Below are 13,960 nucleotides of genomic sequence, written 5' to 3' on the forward strand. Positions count from 1 at the left end.
TTCCTGAGATATTTAATACCCTGAAAGCATGATTCATCTCCAGAACAAGAAGATACTACTGGAATAGCCAATAGGCAAAGTTTGCTGCATCAGAAATACAAACCTGCAATTACCCTAAAACTTTTGCAGTTCTGCCTGGCTATAAGCAAAAAAAAAAAAAAACCCAAAAAAAAAAAAAGACCAATCTTGCCCTTAAATTCTATAGTCAATGGACTAATTCCAGAATTAATCCAGGTCTTTGTTCAGGAGCAGTGAAATACTGCCCTTGCAATTGAAGTAACATCTAATGTAACAAATGAGGAGAAAGGCTGAATGGCTGCATGGCTGAGTAGTTGGTAAACCTGGTATGGTGCCCGTGTCCATGCAAACTCAAGATGGCAATGTCACCACTGTGAAGAATCTATTTAATCAGACAATGTCTAAAAATTAAATTTCTTCCTAATGGAAAAACAAACCAAAAACCAGAAGAGACAAACCAGTCACTCCTTAGAAGTGTTACCATCTGAATCCTAATGTTGAACAGAAATATCGATCTCAGAAAGGTCATTAATCACTACACAGTCAGTCAAATGACCTTGGCCAGTGACCTTGATAAGGCTGAATTCTCCTACTGATAGTGGAAATAATTACTTACTCTGAACAGACAAAGAACAGTACAATGCTTTGCAACAAAAACAAGGTGCAATTTAACCAGAACATATTAAAAAAGACATAAGTAGCCAAAAAACTGAGTGGCTTTAAAGAAAAAAAGCAGAGGAAAAAGTCACAACTTTTTTTGATTCCACTAGTTTTGGTTCTTTCTTTTTAGTCCTCTCAAATCCACTATGGGTTTAGGTCAGGGGCATTTTTATATTTTTATTTTCTCTTTAGGTAACTTCATTAGAATCACACTATTCCTTGAATTTTGATTGAAGTAAATAGTCAATACTTTTCTACTTGTTATTTCATATAAAAAGTAAAATGTCAATACCAATTATTTGACTTAAAGCAGTGTGTAGCTAGCTTGGTGTAGTTTTCATTGTGCTTTGTCTTGTAAAAATTCTGAACAAATATTTTACTTAAAGTGAACTTTTTTTAGTGGGCCATTATCTCTTGTCAAAATTATTTATTCTAAGAGAAGAGAAAACCACCTGTGTGTGGGAGTCTCTTCCCAGAAACAAGGACATCACCATCACTTTATAAATACCTTCTACCAAGAATTTTGCTGAATTCACTTGTGAAACTCAGTTCTGCAAGACCAAAAACTTAATGAAATTGAAGAGGACAGGTGTGGGGAAGATCACAAGAAAAAGCTGTTTCAGTCCCTAACAGAAATGTAATACTGTAAATGTAATACTGTAAGCATTAAGAACTTCAGCAAACTTGAGAAAAACTGCTCAGTATGTCAGAACAATATTGTTTAGATACATCCTAATATTAACACAGTGTCCTCATATGAGTTTTCCATGATCCGTTTTTTGGATTTCCTCTTTCACGAGGAATGACGTGAGCAGGAAACTTTGGTTCTTGCCAGACACAGCTTGGATTCTGGTGCATAGAACTTCTTTTACACCAACACCAGAACACACAGTTGAACTAGAAGAAAGTGTCTTAGTAACTCTGTCCTATGTGTGTAGTCCAGGTAACATAAATGCTCCCCAATACAGACTGATAGCCTAATTTTGACTTCTATGTTTGCCAACATTTATGCTTATTGCTAAAAGCAATAACTACTATTAAATATTGTATCAAATGTAATAACACTAATTATTATTGTTATTACTTCCACCTATTATACACAAACAAAAGGACAGAGGCAAAATGTAACAATGGGGTCTGTTCCAGGATATGGAGTATGAGCAGTGACAACATTTCAGCCAATCAAACAGACTAGACATACTCAAAACTGTGAGGGGATACCTTGCCAAAGCCAGTGCCCTGTTCACTCTCTCCTCAAGGCCTGTAGTTCCCAGTGCTTTCCACATCAGCCAGAATTTGAATGCGTCTGGACGCCTGCTGCACTGAATGGACTTGTCCCCAGTGTCGTAGCTGACGTCGTAGAACTTGTCCTGCTGGAACAGGTAGGCAGCCTCAGCAGAGTAGCACTTCTTCAGGAGGCCCTGTGAAGAAACACAATAGAGACTTCCATTGGTGATGAGCATTTTCAAACCTCCTCACAAGCCAAATCCTTTATTTTCTTGTCTGTATCAAACGCTTATCAAACAGATCGGGATATGCAGGATAACATCCAAAGTTTATGGTGTGGTTTAAGAAGCCTGGATGAGCCTAAAGTCAGGGAATTCACACTGACAACCAATATTTATTTATGATTATTTTCTTCATAATGTCATGGAAGAGCGGTAGGTGGAAGCAGAATTTTTACTCAGATCTGAAGAAATCATGAGAGTGGGTACTACAGAAACAGTTGCCCTAAAACATATATGGATGTTAAAGAGACAGAACAAGGAGACACCTGCACCAGTCTTTAGATCACAGAATCACAGACTATTTTAAGTTGGAAGGGACCCATAAGGACCATTGAGTCCAATCCACGTGAATGGCTCATACAGAGACTGTACCCACAGTCTTGGAATTATAAGCACCATGATCAAGAACAACTCCTGAGGAACTTCCTACACGTTCACAAATGGAAATTCCTACGTATCCACAAATGGCTCAATCCATTATTCCAGCTTTAGTTAGTTGCAAGTAGGGAAGATTTTAGCCCAAAGAAATAAATGTTTTACCCTTACCACCAAAAAGTCACTGTGGATTTAGCATAGGCTGGCTGTTTGAGCAGAAAAACCACAAGGAGATTAGTACATGTGACATTTTCTCTTTCACATTTCAGAAAATAAAGTTAAGAAAATATACTTTCATATATGCTAATCATGATTTCTAAATAAAATTATTTTTATTCAGCAATCTCCAACCTACAGCTTCTGAGGGACAACCTGAGCAGAGATGAGCAGCACAAAATAGACAAAGATTAATGAGTGATGTGGCAGGTTCCAGCAGAGAACAAGGCTGGGAAACAGAAAGCACAGAGGCTGCTACAGATTTAAAGGTGCAGAGGAAGAGAAGAGACATAGGACTGGCTGTTGGTTGAAGAATGAAATACCAAAATATACTCTGTAAAACTATGAAGTAGAGAGAAGGGCTGGCAGAAAGCAGGTCACAAGAACAGAGAGGAGCGTGGCCCTGTGAGGTGCCCAGGAGACAGAAAACACAGATCTGTCAGTGCTAAGAAGAGCACAACTCATTTTCCACCTCAATCTCACTCTTCAACTTGAGCAAACAAAAAAAGCATTTCTCATTTTGCCCTTTTCTCTGCATCTGCTGCAATTCTGATTTTAAAATGGGACCGTGTCTGATATCACTCTTGATCAAAGTGTCATATTCCCACAACAGAGGTACAGTTCTTGTTCTACATTCCAATATCCTACTTATGACTTTGGGACTGGCAATAAAATGGAGTAAAAAGGTCAAGACAAAAAAAAAAAATTAGCGAACTGGCATACACAGAATAACTCTGCCTCTCTCCTAGACTTTTCAATTCCCTCCAAAAAAGCAAAGCAAATAAAAAACTCCATCTACACCTATTAATAGAGCACTAAAGGAAAAGACCACCAAGGTTTCTCCACAGCATCTGTATGGGTTTGACAATCCCATTGTAACATTTGATAAAAGTACAGCAAATTTGGTCTGAATTCTTAAGTCACAGGAGCAGCATGTTCAGCCTGGTGAAAAGGCAGTTTTTATGACAGCCTTTTATGGGGGAAAAAAGGTTTTGGTGTCTGCTCTGCTTTTCCCTTATGGGGGAAAAAAGGGTTTGGTGTCTGCTCTCCCTTCGCAGAGTGATAACATGCAGCTGCAGCACAGGGTAGCCACAGCTGGAAAGCCAATGATGGATGCTGTGTTTTGCAGCATATAAGATTCTAACACCTACTTTGCAATTTTCTCAAATAAAGAGAGGCAAGATGACATAAGAAACGACAGAATAGTCAAGCGCTGAGGCATCCATACTTTTGCAGTGAGTGTTTTTCCTCTGGCTAGCAACTTTTTTTCCTCTGGCTAGCAGCTGCACAACAAGAAACAGGAGTCATTCTGTCAAGACATTGTGCTTCATTCATTTAGACCTTCATACCTTTACTTCCAGGAGAATAACAAGTTTACTAGACACAGTGTTTAAAAAAAGAAAAAAACAAGCAAAAAAGCAGCAACATCCACAAATCTAAGCTAATTGCTTTGTCTCTTACTGACTTAAAATGTTTAATGATGTATCTGCAGTGTGTGTACAGCAGGGTTGATCAATGAGGCACTATCTTCTGCCTTATCAGAATGCAATGCAGCTGCACAATAGAGGATGTCACAGAATACTAGTTCCCCTCATGGCTGTCATCTGATAAATAGTAACCATTGTTTATCACAAGCTGGCAATATTACGACAGACTGAGAAGATCACTTAAGATCATAGGACATTTGTAGAATACATAGCTTTAAAAAAATGCTCTAGAAGGAAAATGCAACAAATATTTTAACAGCCCTGAGTCAGCTTGTATTGTTGGTAATGTAGTTCATTATAAAATTAAAAAAAAAAAAGGCAGGTACTGTCTTCATCTCCTGGTGCATCTGAAGCTGACAATACATGTGGTTTTATGATCCTTTTCTACCTGCTTATCCTACTAAGAATGCAAAATGATGAAGAAATCCTGCTGAAGATACTGATACTATCAATCTCCAGAGGCAAGTACAGTGACATCCTCCTGCATGTCACTAGAGCAGAGAGGAAAAGAAATGAAAATCATCCTTTGTGAGAAAGAGAGAAATATTCAAAAAGAAAGGTGGAGGAGAAAGAGAAGGGAAAAGAAAGAGAACAGAAGACAAAAAAGTCACCTCAATTTTCCAAGTCAAACGATGGAAAAGTAGAAGGAAAAACACAAGATAGAAATATGCTTTAAATATGCTTTCTAACTCAGGGTTCTCAGTCCCAACAGTTTTCCACACAGTAACTGAGCTGCTACATCTGCTCAGAAGAATTGCAAAAGTTTCATTAGAACTGCCCCATTGACAACTTGGAGTTTCTTTCTTCAGCATCTTTCATCTTTCTACCCTTTTTAATGCAAGTTCTCAGCCTTATTGTCAGTCTGTTAAAGTTTAGGAAATGGAAATACTATTTTCATAGAGGCCCCAGTCCACTATGAAGTTTCAAAGAGTTTTTGATTTTGATGAAGTCTATGAAGAGCTTTTGTGTATTCTAATTAATAGAAAATTGATGGAAAAATATTGATACTGAAAGCAAGAGCTCCAGTTTCATAATTCAATATATTTTTCTCATTGAAGAGACTTACCTACAGCAAGTCTTCTGATCTCTTTCCATTTCCATTGCTAGTTAAGAGTGAATTTCAATTTAATTAATAAAATATCTTTTTCCCCAAGACAAGCTTCTCCCTGATTTGCCTTTTCTGAGGCAATAAGGACAATCTTTTGAATAGCATACTTGAAAATTGTCAAGAGCAGTGTAGTGTAAAAGGACACTATAGCAATGTGTTTTGAAAGGTGAGAAGGAGCTCTCAGTTGTATTAAACCCAAGCAAAAGCAATGAGAACAGAGCATTTCCTGCAGCTGCTCTGGAGGGGAATCAGGGAGGTAGATATCTCTATATTGCTAATGATGAGGAAAAGATTACATGTGGATGGCTGCCATCATCACCTTAATCAATTATATTCTGCACTAAAATGAGATTTCATTAGCTACATTGAGACTTTATTCTTAACTAATATGTAAAAATTCTCCTTATTACCTAGAACTGATTCTGAATTACTTAAACTAGTGCTTCACTCTCACGAGTCACAGAACTTTGGCACTGGTGATAAACAGTTCTCTGTTAATATGTAGATAATATTCACACAGATATGGATGACAGCAAGGACAAATTGGAGTGGCTCTGTGGTTTTTAAGGGAGTATGTACAACCCAACACCAATTCCTAGCATTTTGAGAACATATAAGACCAAAGCTGGCTTCACCACTGTTTTGAGATTATCTAGCTTTGCATTTAAAGAGTCACTGCAATTCATGATTCAGCAATCCAAGTGTTTTCTGACTAAGACTATCTTGGAGAAGTGATGAAAGTTACTCGGGGCATGGCAGTGAAAAAGGAATTGCTGAGCACTTCCTGAGTACTTTAAGCACTAAAGAACTACAGCTATTGATCTGAGCTTTTACAAAGGATTAGCCAATCTTTCTTTCCCTTTGGTGAAATTGCTTCTCTCTTCTAATCAAGCCAAACACTTATATCTCTTTTGTATGTCTACCTTCCTTGGAAATATTCCAATTTTGTTTCACTAAAGCTGGGAAATATGCTTTTATCAGCATTTCACTGCAGTTAATCTTTTTTTTCAGTTTTTTTTTTAATCTGTACAGGAAAATATTTAATTACAATGTTTCATTCTAACAAGCCAGTTGCAGTGTCTTAAACATACTAACACTGCTAAACCCCATGAAGAAACATGTCAAAAGAAAAACCCAAACCAAAAAAAGGCCACTATTACTTGTGTTTATGGGAAATTAAAGTGTTACCAGAACAACTGAAATGTGATGACATCTTCTAAAGATTATCTTTCATACAGAAAGTATGAAGGAGAAGAAGAAAAACTGAAGGGGATTAATTTGCTCACTTATCATCAACTAAGTCTAATTCTGAAGTATTCAAAATTTCCAAATGGACCTCAAAGTAAATGCGGAGATGGGCTAACAAAGCTTCCTTAATCCGTCTTTCAAACAGAGATAGGGTAATCCATAAATGGGACTTAACGTTCATAATTAACATTTTGCTGCTTTGATTTCTTGGAGAATTCAGAACTTCAGAATCTACCTGAGGTTCCTTGAACATTCACTCACAGAGCAGTGTGTGCCAGACTCTTCCAGCTCACATCTCAGCACCCTTTTCCCACTGATGTATCCTAACCACGGTGTAAAGGAATTATGTTCACATATAAACGTGTGCTTCATCTTAGCCATGGGTATTTATGTGCTTCAGAAGAAGTGGAACAAGCTCCCAAGTGAGAAACTGATACCTGTACTTTTCCCTTCTCTTACTGGTGCAAAAATAGCATTTTTAATGGGAAACTGGATTCAGCTGCCTCTTCTGGTATGGAGAGGATCAAAGTGAAGCAACACTTCTCTGTCAAAGTGTCTCAAATATGCATTTGATCTTTTTTTCTTAAGGATTTATATTCCAGCTAGTTAATAAGAAAGTACTCAAATCTGTATGTGTGTCTGTTTGCATATAAAGACTTCACTGGCACATACACAGAATGAGTAAGAGCCGATTTCCCAGGAAGTAGACACAGAGTAAAACAACCTTTCTTCCCAATGCTGACAAGTCTTCTGCATTCCAGAACGTGTCTCACTCTGCAACAGGATCTGATGCTGTGATCCATAATACTTCTCTTGTCACCCCTTAAAGACCCAAGATTCAACTTTACAAGTATTTCTAACACAGTATTGCCTAGCTGTGGTTTAAAAGGGGAATGGGATCACTCTACCAGACCTTACACTGCACAGAAGGGAACCACAAAAAGGCTGCCAGAGCCCTGAAGTTGGAACAGTGTTCATAAAGTGACTTGAAAGGCTAGAGCAGCTAGAACAGTCCAATCCTCTAAATTTCTTTCCTTTTTCTTCCTGAGAAATTTCCACTTTTCAGTCCAAGTAGCCTAATCATTACCTGGGGCAATATCTATGTACTAGGCCTAATTAGTTAAAAATACAGCATTGAAATCTTCCCAAGCTTGCAATTAAGACACTGCATTAATCTTAGTCAATAACTTTATTCTGTTTGTTTTTCAGCTCACAATAAAGATAAAGTGATGCATGGTAACCCTGAAATCTAATCCTCTTCAATCCCACAGGCTCTAATGTAAGGAAATGAGGTGGCACACTTCTTCTTGCTGTCCTGCCAGGTCCCACCCCTGACCTAGAGGAATCAGCTCCAAGAGAGTGCTGATTAGCAAGTACACACTTTGGTCCTCATCAGCTCTTAACAAAAGAAGTTCATAGCAAATTGCATGGATACATAACCCCAGCAGCTGAATAGAAAATATCAGTTGTTTTGACAGAGATTTATATGAGCAATTTACAAACCACGGCCACAAAATAGTGATGCAAACCTTAGGGGTTCAATATCATTGTGAGGTTCAGTCTGTAATAACCTATGGAGTATAAGGTAAAATTCAACCATAATGGTGGGCAGTTGGCATAAATTTTAGCAAGTCTGATTTTTAAATGAAGGTTGAAATAATGAACCTCTTACCATTTGTTTGGGTTTTTTTTTTTGAGATAAAAGAATGCCACAAAGACACAAGATGGGATTTTTGCTACATCGCAGAGTCATCTTGGGATCAGAGCTCTGCTGTTTTCCTGCTAGACCTTTAAATTAGTCATGGCTTTTGGGCAATCTAAATCACCCTGCTGATGGGGAAAAACTGGCAGAGTGTGGACAGAAGGCTCAGCACCTTTACCTGGATGTGCTCTGACTCCCATCCCTGTCCCAGTCTGGCGCTCCCTCCCGTGCAAGGGGAGGTGCAGATGAGCTCTGCCTGCCTTAAGCAGACGCAGCACTGCTGCAGTCCCGATGGATGGCAGCTATTCTGAGGGCTTTGATGAGCTCAGTGGCTGAGTGTGCCAGGCCCAGGTGACAAAATACTCCATTCTGAATGCAAATTATGTGCAGAAGTTAACTGGCAAGGGCACCAGCTGCAAAATTTGACCACTTGTGAGTACAGTGATTTGGATTGTTTTTACCCTTCTCTTTTATTCACTCTTTATTAATTAAGTGGTGAAATTCAAAAAAATATAATTCAGCCTTTGTACTGCAGTATAGTAAAACTGACTTTCAGCTGTTTCCTAATTATTTCCACTTTCATATTACAGCAATGACAGCTTATTAGAATACAAAAGTAAAAAAAGGAAAAAAGGAAAAACAAAATAAAAAAAGGTCAGGAGGGCTTACAGAATTGTCTTTCACCAGAAGAGCACAGCACTGGATTCCTGCCAACAGCATTTTATGGGGATTCCAGGCAACAGAATCAGCTCTGCAAAAATCATAAATGGAGAAAGGGAGGTGAAAATTGCATCTATAATCATGGGTACTTAAGAATCAAAAGAGACCAAACACAATCCAAGCAGACAAATCAGATTTCCCATACACCCACACCCACCAAAGGTTCAGAAATCTCTCCAAATATTTTTAAAAATGCAGCACTTATGGAAGCCAACAGGCCACATAACTTCCACCTCAATCCCTAGTAAATAGATTCAATTGACTTACCTGTGGATACCATGAAGAAGTCTGCGATGCTTCCTTGATATCAAAGCTGAGCCACCCCAAGAAGCCTGTTGGAACATTTATCAAGACAAGAAAATATTATTTGTATAAAGCTATTTTGATAATACTTCAACTAATAATTTCTAAAGGTGTCTTATCTCATTTAAAGCTTTGTTTACTACACGGTCAGTGGGCTAAATTTTGCCTTTAGTTACATCTCCTGAAATAAAGACAGCAGCCTGGGGCTATGCCTGAAATAGAGGAGGTTGTGGTCTGTGCCAGAACATGAGCCACAAACCAGAGTGGCCCTTCTGTGTAAGCAAAGGCAATGAACTGAAATGTCCTTGCATAACCAGACTCACTCCTGATACCAAAAATACCTGATAGCTGTGGCTGCTTCCTTTCCCCCAGCCTTAAACTCTGAGTGACAGCAGAAAGCCCCACTTTGCACATCTTCCTCCTGCTAGCCAATTCCTTTCTGAGAATTTCACAGGGGAAACAGTGAGCAGTGATATTCTCTGGCAATTGCAAAGGCCAGGCTCAGATTTTGCAGAGATATGAAAAGCAAAGTCTGTCAGTGGGCAATAGCAGCATTTCTGTCACCAGCAACCCAAATGAGCTTAAAATTACTGAAGAGTCCCTCAGCTCATCTAAGAACTAAGTGTGTGCTCTAAGAGTCACTTTGACCTTCTCTGTAGTGAGGAGCTCTTCACTGAAACTCCTTTTTTACTTCCATCTAACCTAGACATTCATCTTTGGGTGATACATTTGGCAGATGTGTCTCTCCAGGGACTATAGAAGGAACCCAGACAACTAGTTTTTTATTACATGTGTTTAATTTCTGGACAATTTGAATTAGGGAATGTGATACTTTTTCATGAATTCTGAAAGAATCAGGTCTGTGAGCCTTCAGCTCTCAAACAAAAACATTTATCCACAATGGAAAGGTGAGGAGACCATGCAAACACGAAACATGTCACACAGTGCATTTGAGAAGTTACTGCTAGATAAATAAATATATAAAATTATTTTCAATACTCATGAAGGCAGAATGCACTTAAGCAAACTACCTGTGAAGGAAGCAAAGCTCTTCAGAGACACACAAAAGACATCAGTCCACAAAACATTTAGACTCAGTTTATTTAAAAAAAAAAAAAAAATTAAAGAAAAAGAAAGTCGCTGATGTAAAGATTCATGACCTAAGCATAGAAAATATATGCTTGTTTGGTTTTTGTTTTTTTCTTCTTTCCTTGAAATAAAAATATGTGATAGCTGATATATGAGTTTGTCATTGGTATTTGCTTCACAGGCCATACATTGGGAACGAGATCAGTTATCTCTGGGACACAGGCTGGCAAAGGCTCACAAGGGAGATGAAAGTTATCAACTTGTCTTAAAAAGTCATCCTCATTAATGCTACACATTAATAGATCAAATCATATTTTATATTGTCATGCTCACAGCATCCTTCCTGAGACAAGGGCTGCTGCACAGACTACAGGTAGGACCTAAGGTAGGAAATTATTTTGCCTCAAACTTCATGGTAATCCTGCAGCACGATGACTTGCAACTTTTTTTCTCCAGGTAGTCCAAATTTGCCCTGCTATGGGATGACAATCAAACTAATACAAGAGACAAATATTACTCTTCTCATTCTATGATTCCATTAAGTCAAAACAGTCACTAAGTTATTCCCTGAATTTCAGAACCTATAAACAACTCTTTAAAATATAATACATTATTAAAAAATTTGCATCCAAAATTTCTGTGTTTGAAAAAGTTGACATTCCCACACTGTTTGTGAAAAACAGGACTAAAAAGGCAGTTGAGAGGTCATCTCAACAGTGTGCCACTCCAAAGGCAAGATCAGCCCTACTCCTCTCATTTCTCTCAACTACATCTTTTTTAGAGATTATTAATCAATGAATCAATTACACATGTAGCTAGTACTGAAGTGAAAAATATAGTGCAGAGAGAGACCAGCAATTGCTGCCTCCACAGCATTGTTGGCCCTCCTCTCTGCCTTTTTTTTAAAAGAATACCACTGTAGATCTAGATGAGAGAAATTATATTAATCTACTTGAGCCACAGTAATACAAGATGAATTTGTGATCCATGATTCTTTACCCAATTCAAAGAGAAGTGCTTAAGGCTGGAAAAAAACAAACAAACAAACTAAAACCAACAAAAAAACCCAACAGCAACAATAACAACCAACAAAAATACCTAAAAACCACAAAATCAACCAAAAAAACCCACCAAAAAAACCACAAAACACCATGAAGGAGAAGGCATTTAAGGATACTGCAAATCACTGGCTTTGTCTGGTTTTAAAGGCCTCTCTAACGATGGAGGCTGCACAGTTAAACCACTTAATTTGTGTGTAACAGGAATAACACCTTTTTAATTTAAAGTGTCAGTCCTAAGCAATGTTACCATTTGTCACACCTCCAGTGGTCAGGGAACAGATTAGTCCTTTTCTTTCAGCAGCGCCTTTTGAAGCTTCTGTAGACTATTATGTTCTGTTTATTTTGCTTTTCTAGTTTAAATAACATCAGTGCTTTCCATCTTTCCTCATTGGTCATAATTTCTAAACATGATTCTGTTTATCTACATGGTTTCCCATTTTCTAATCTTTCTCCTGTACGGCCTTCTTGAACTGCATCTTTTTATTTGGACAAAATTTAGATAAAGCAGATGGCATGTGAAGCAGAAAGAAAGAATCATTTTATGTACCTCCTTTATTCAATTCTGAAAGGTATTTAACTCTATTTGAAAATATCACTGATTTGTGAACTAGGAAAATATCTGGGCTTTACAGTAAAGATTTGCTATCTAGTCAACACTCCCCAACCTGTCTTTGTGTACTTGATTACTGCAGCTTAGAATTCTATCTCTGTTGAACTGTAGCCTAGTTTTTCCACTTTTTTCTCCAAATTGTCAAAATCCCTTTGATTTCTAATCCTGTCCTCCCACTGCCTTTGTCAGAAGTCTTATGTCATTTTCAAATTTGTCAGCACATTCTTTTTCATCCAAGTGGTTTAACAAAAATATCAGATAATTTCTACCCTAAGACAGACCTTTGAGGAACCCTGCTCAAATGTTTTTCTCCCTTCAAAGAACCACTGGTAACTGCACTGTGGGAATGGTTTTCCAGCCAGGTTTTCACTCACTACCAGAACTGCAGCTTGGCAGGTTTCTCTGGCTTTTTGATGAGATATTGCAAAGTCAACAGGTGAGGTTGACTGCCTCTCCTCCATCCAAGGGACTACAGAAGGAGGGCAGATTGATCAAACTATAGTGACACATTTTGTTTAAGACAAATGCAACTGAGATCCACACAGGGTAGGTCAAAACACAGCCCTTATCAACCTGTGTCCCACACAATGTAATTGGTAACAAGGTACGAGAAAATTTCTGTTTCATATGCAACAAATCATTTACAGCTAAATGATGGAAATCACAGTGTGCACTGCCTGATTAAGCTAATTACCTAACCATGGGCTAAGAGGTCAAGCCTGATTTTCTCTACAGGCCTAATAATAGGAGAAAAAAAAATAGTCAGTCAGGACCACCAGGGAAAAAATACTCACACATAGCATTTAAAGCTACGTGAAGACAGTACATGGCATACACAAATGCTGGAGGCATATTGATGATACAAAACAAGTTATTAAGAAAGGCATCAGAGATGGAGGTTAAAATACAATAAGCAAGTGGAATGCTGCACTGTGAACAAAATAAGCTTGGTATAGCCTTTGCTCTTAGGCTTGACTGAACAGCTTGACTGCCAGGGCAGTTTGGACCTACTGGTATTATCTTCTTAAAACATTTTCCTGAACTCGCTTTTCCTCTCTGGTTTGTCTTCATGTCAGAGCTTATCTACCATTTCTGGCTTTATTGAAATTTATCTTCCTGAAGCTCAGTGAATTTCTGTTGACATTCTCCCTTTTGCCCTTCCTAAGAATCACAAGCTTTATCATTTCATATTTAATGAAAAGAGTGTCCCTAAGGCAAACACATCAATTTTTGGGATCAGAAAATATTCTGAAATGAGATAAATCAGTGTAAATCTGGAAGAAACACCACTGACATTCATATAAGATATCCTTAGTAACAGCTTGTGAGAGCACTTGCAGTAGATAATTCTGATGCTTGTTAATGATACATGAAAAGTCGAACATTAGACAGCACTTAACCTGGGTTTTACTCTTTGTTTTAATTGTACTGTGCTTTTTTTTCCTCCAAAGTTACAGCAGGCCTAAACAGCAGAACACTTTGTAGACTGCATAATGTGTAAATCATTCCACAAGAAGCCAGACCTTTCAGCAGATTGTAGATTCTCAAAAATTTCAAAAATTTTACATGCTATCCTATTGTGGTAAAATGTATGCTTGCTAAAAAAATTAAATAAAAAAGTAAAAGGAAAAAAGCAATCCTTCTCTGTGTTTCTTATAGTCTTTCTATATGGTAGAGACTCAGTCTCACTGTACCTGTTCAGATACAATTTCAGTAAATCTCTTTCTAGTGGTGCTGTGAGGGAAAAAATGTTACACTAAGAATGACTGTCTGCTCATTTTACCATAGCACACTTGTATGTACATGTGTGCCTGCTGTCACCTCTGTGGAAAGCTTTGTCTTTCCCTATATCCTG

General features: G+C 37.9%; 1 protein-coding gene across 4 annotated transcripts in view; it reads right to left on the reverse strand.

Annotated features, from left to right (window-relative positions):
- GADL1 (glutamate decarboxylase like 1) overlaps nucleotides 1-13,960 on the reverse strand; it is a 164,826-nt gene that overhangs the window by 39,980 nt on the left and 110,886 nt on the right. For all 4 annotated transcript variants that reach the window (XM_071429423.1, XM_071429421.1, XM_071429422.1 and 1 more), the window contains 3 exons: nucleotides 9,310-9,374; nucleotides 8,992-9,073; nucleotides 1,900-2,099 (listed from right to left, as the gene is read on the reverse strand). In XM_071429423.1, coding sequence (XP_071285524.1) covers nucleotides 1,900-2,099; nucleotides 8,992-9,073; nucleotides 9,310-9,374 — 347 coding nt within the window. The remainder of the gene's footprint in view (nucleotides 1-1,899; nucleotides 2,100-8,991; nucleotides 9,074-9,309; nucleotides 9,375-13,960) is intronic.

This window comes from Agelaius tricolor, unplaced genomic scaffold (assembly GCF_023055355.1).
Source record: "Agelaius tricolor isolate 1412-34295 unplaced genomic scaffold, bAgeTri1.0.p SCAF_6, whole genome shotgun sequence".
Taxonomy (NCBI): Eukaryota; Metazoa; Chordata; class Aves; order Passeriformes; family Icteridae; genus Agelaius; species Agelaius tricolor.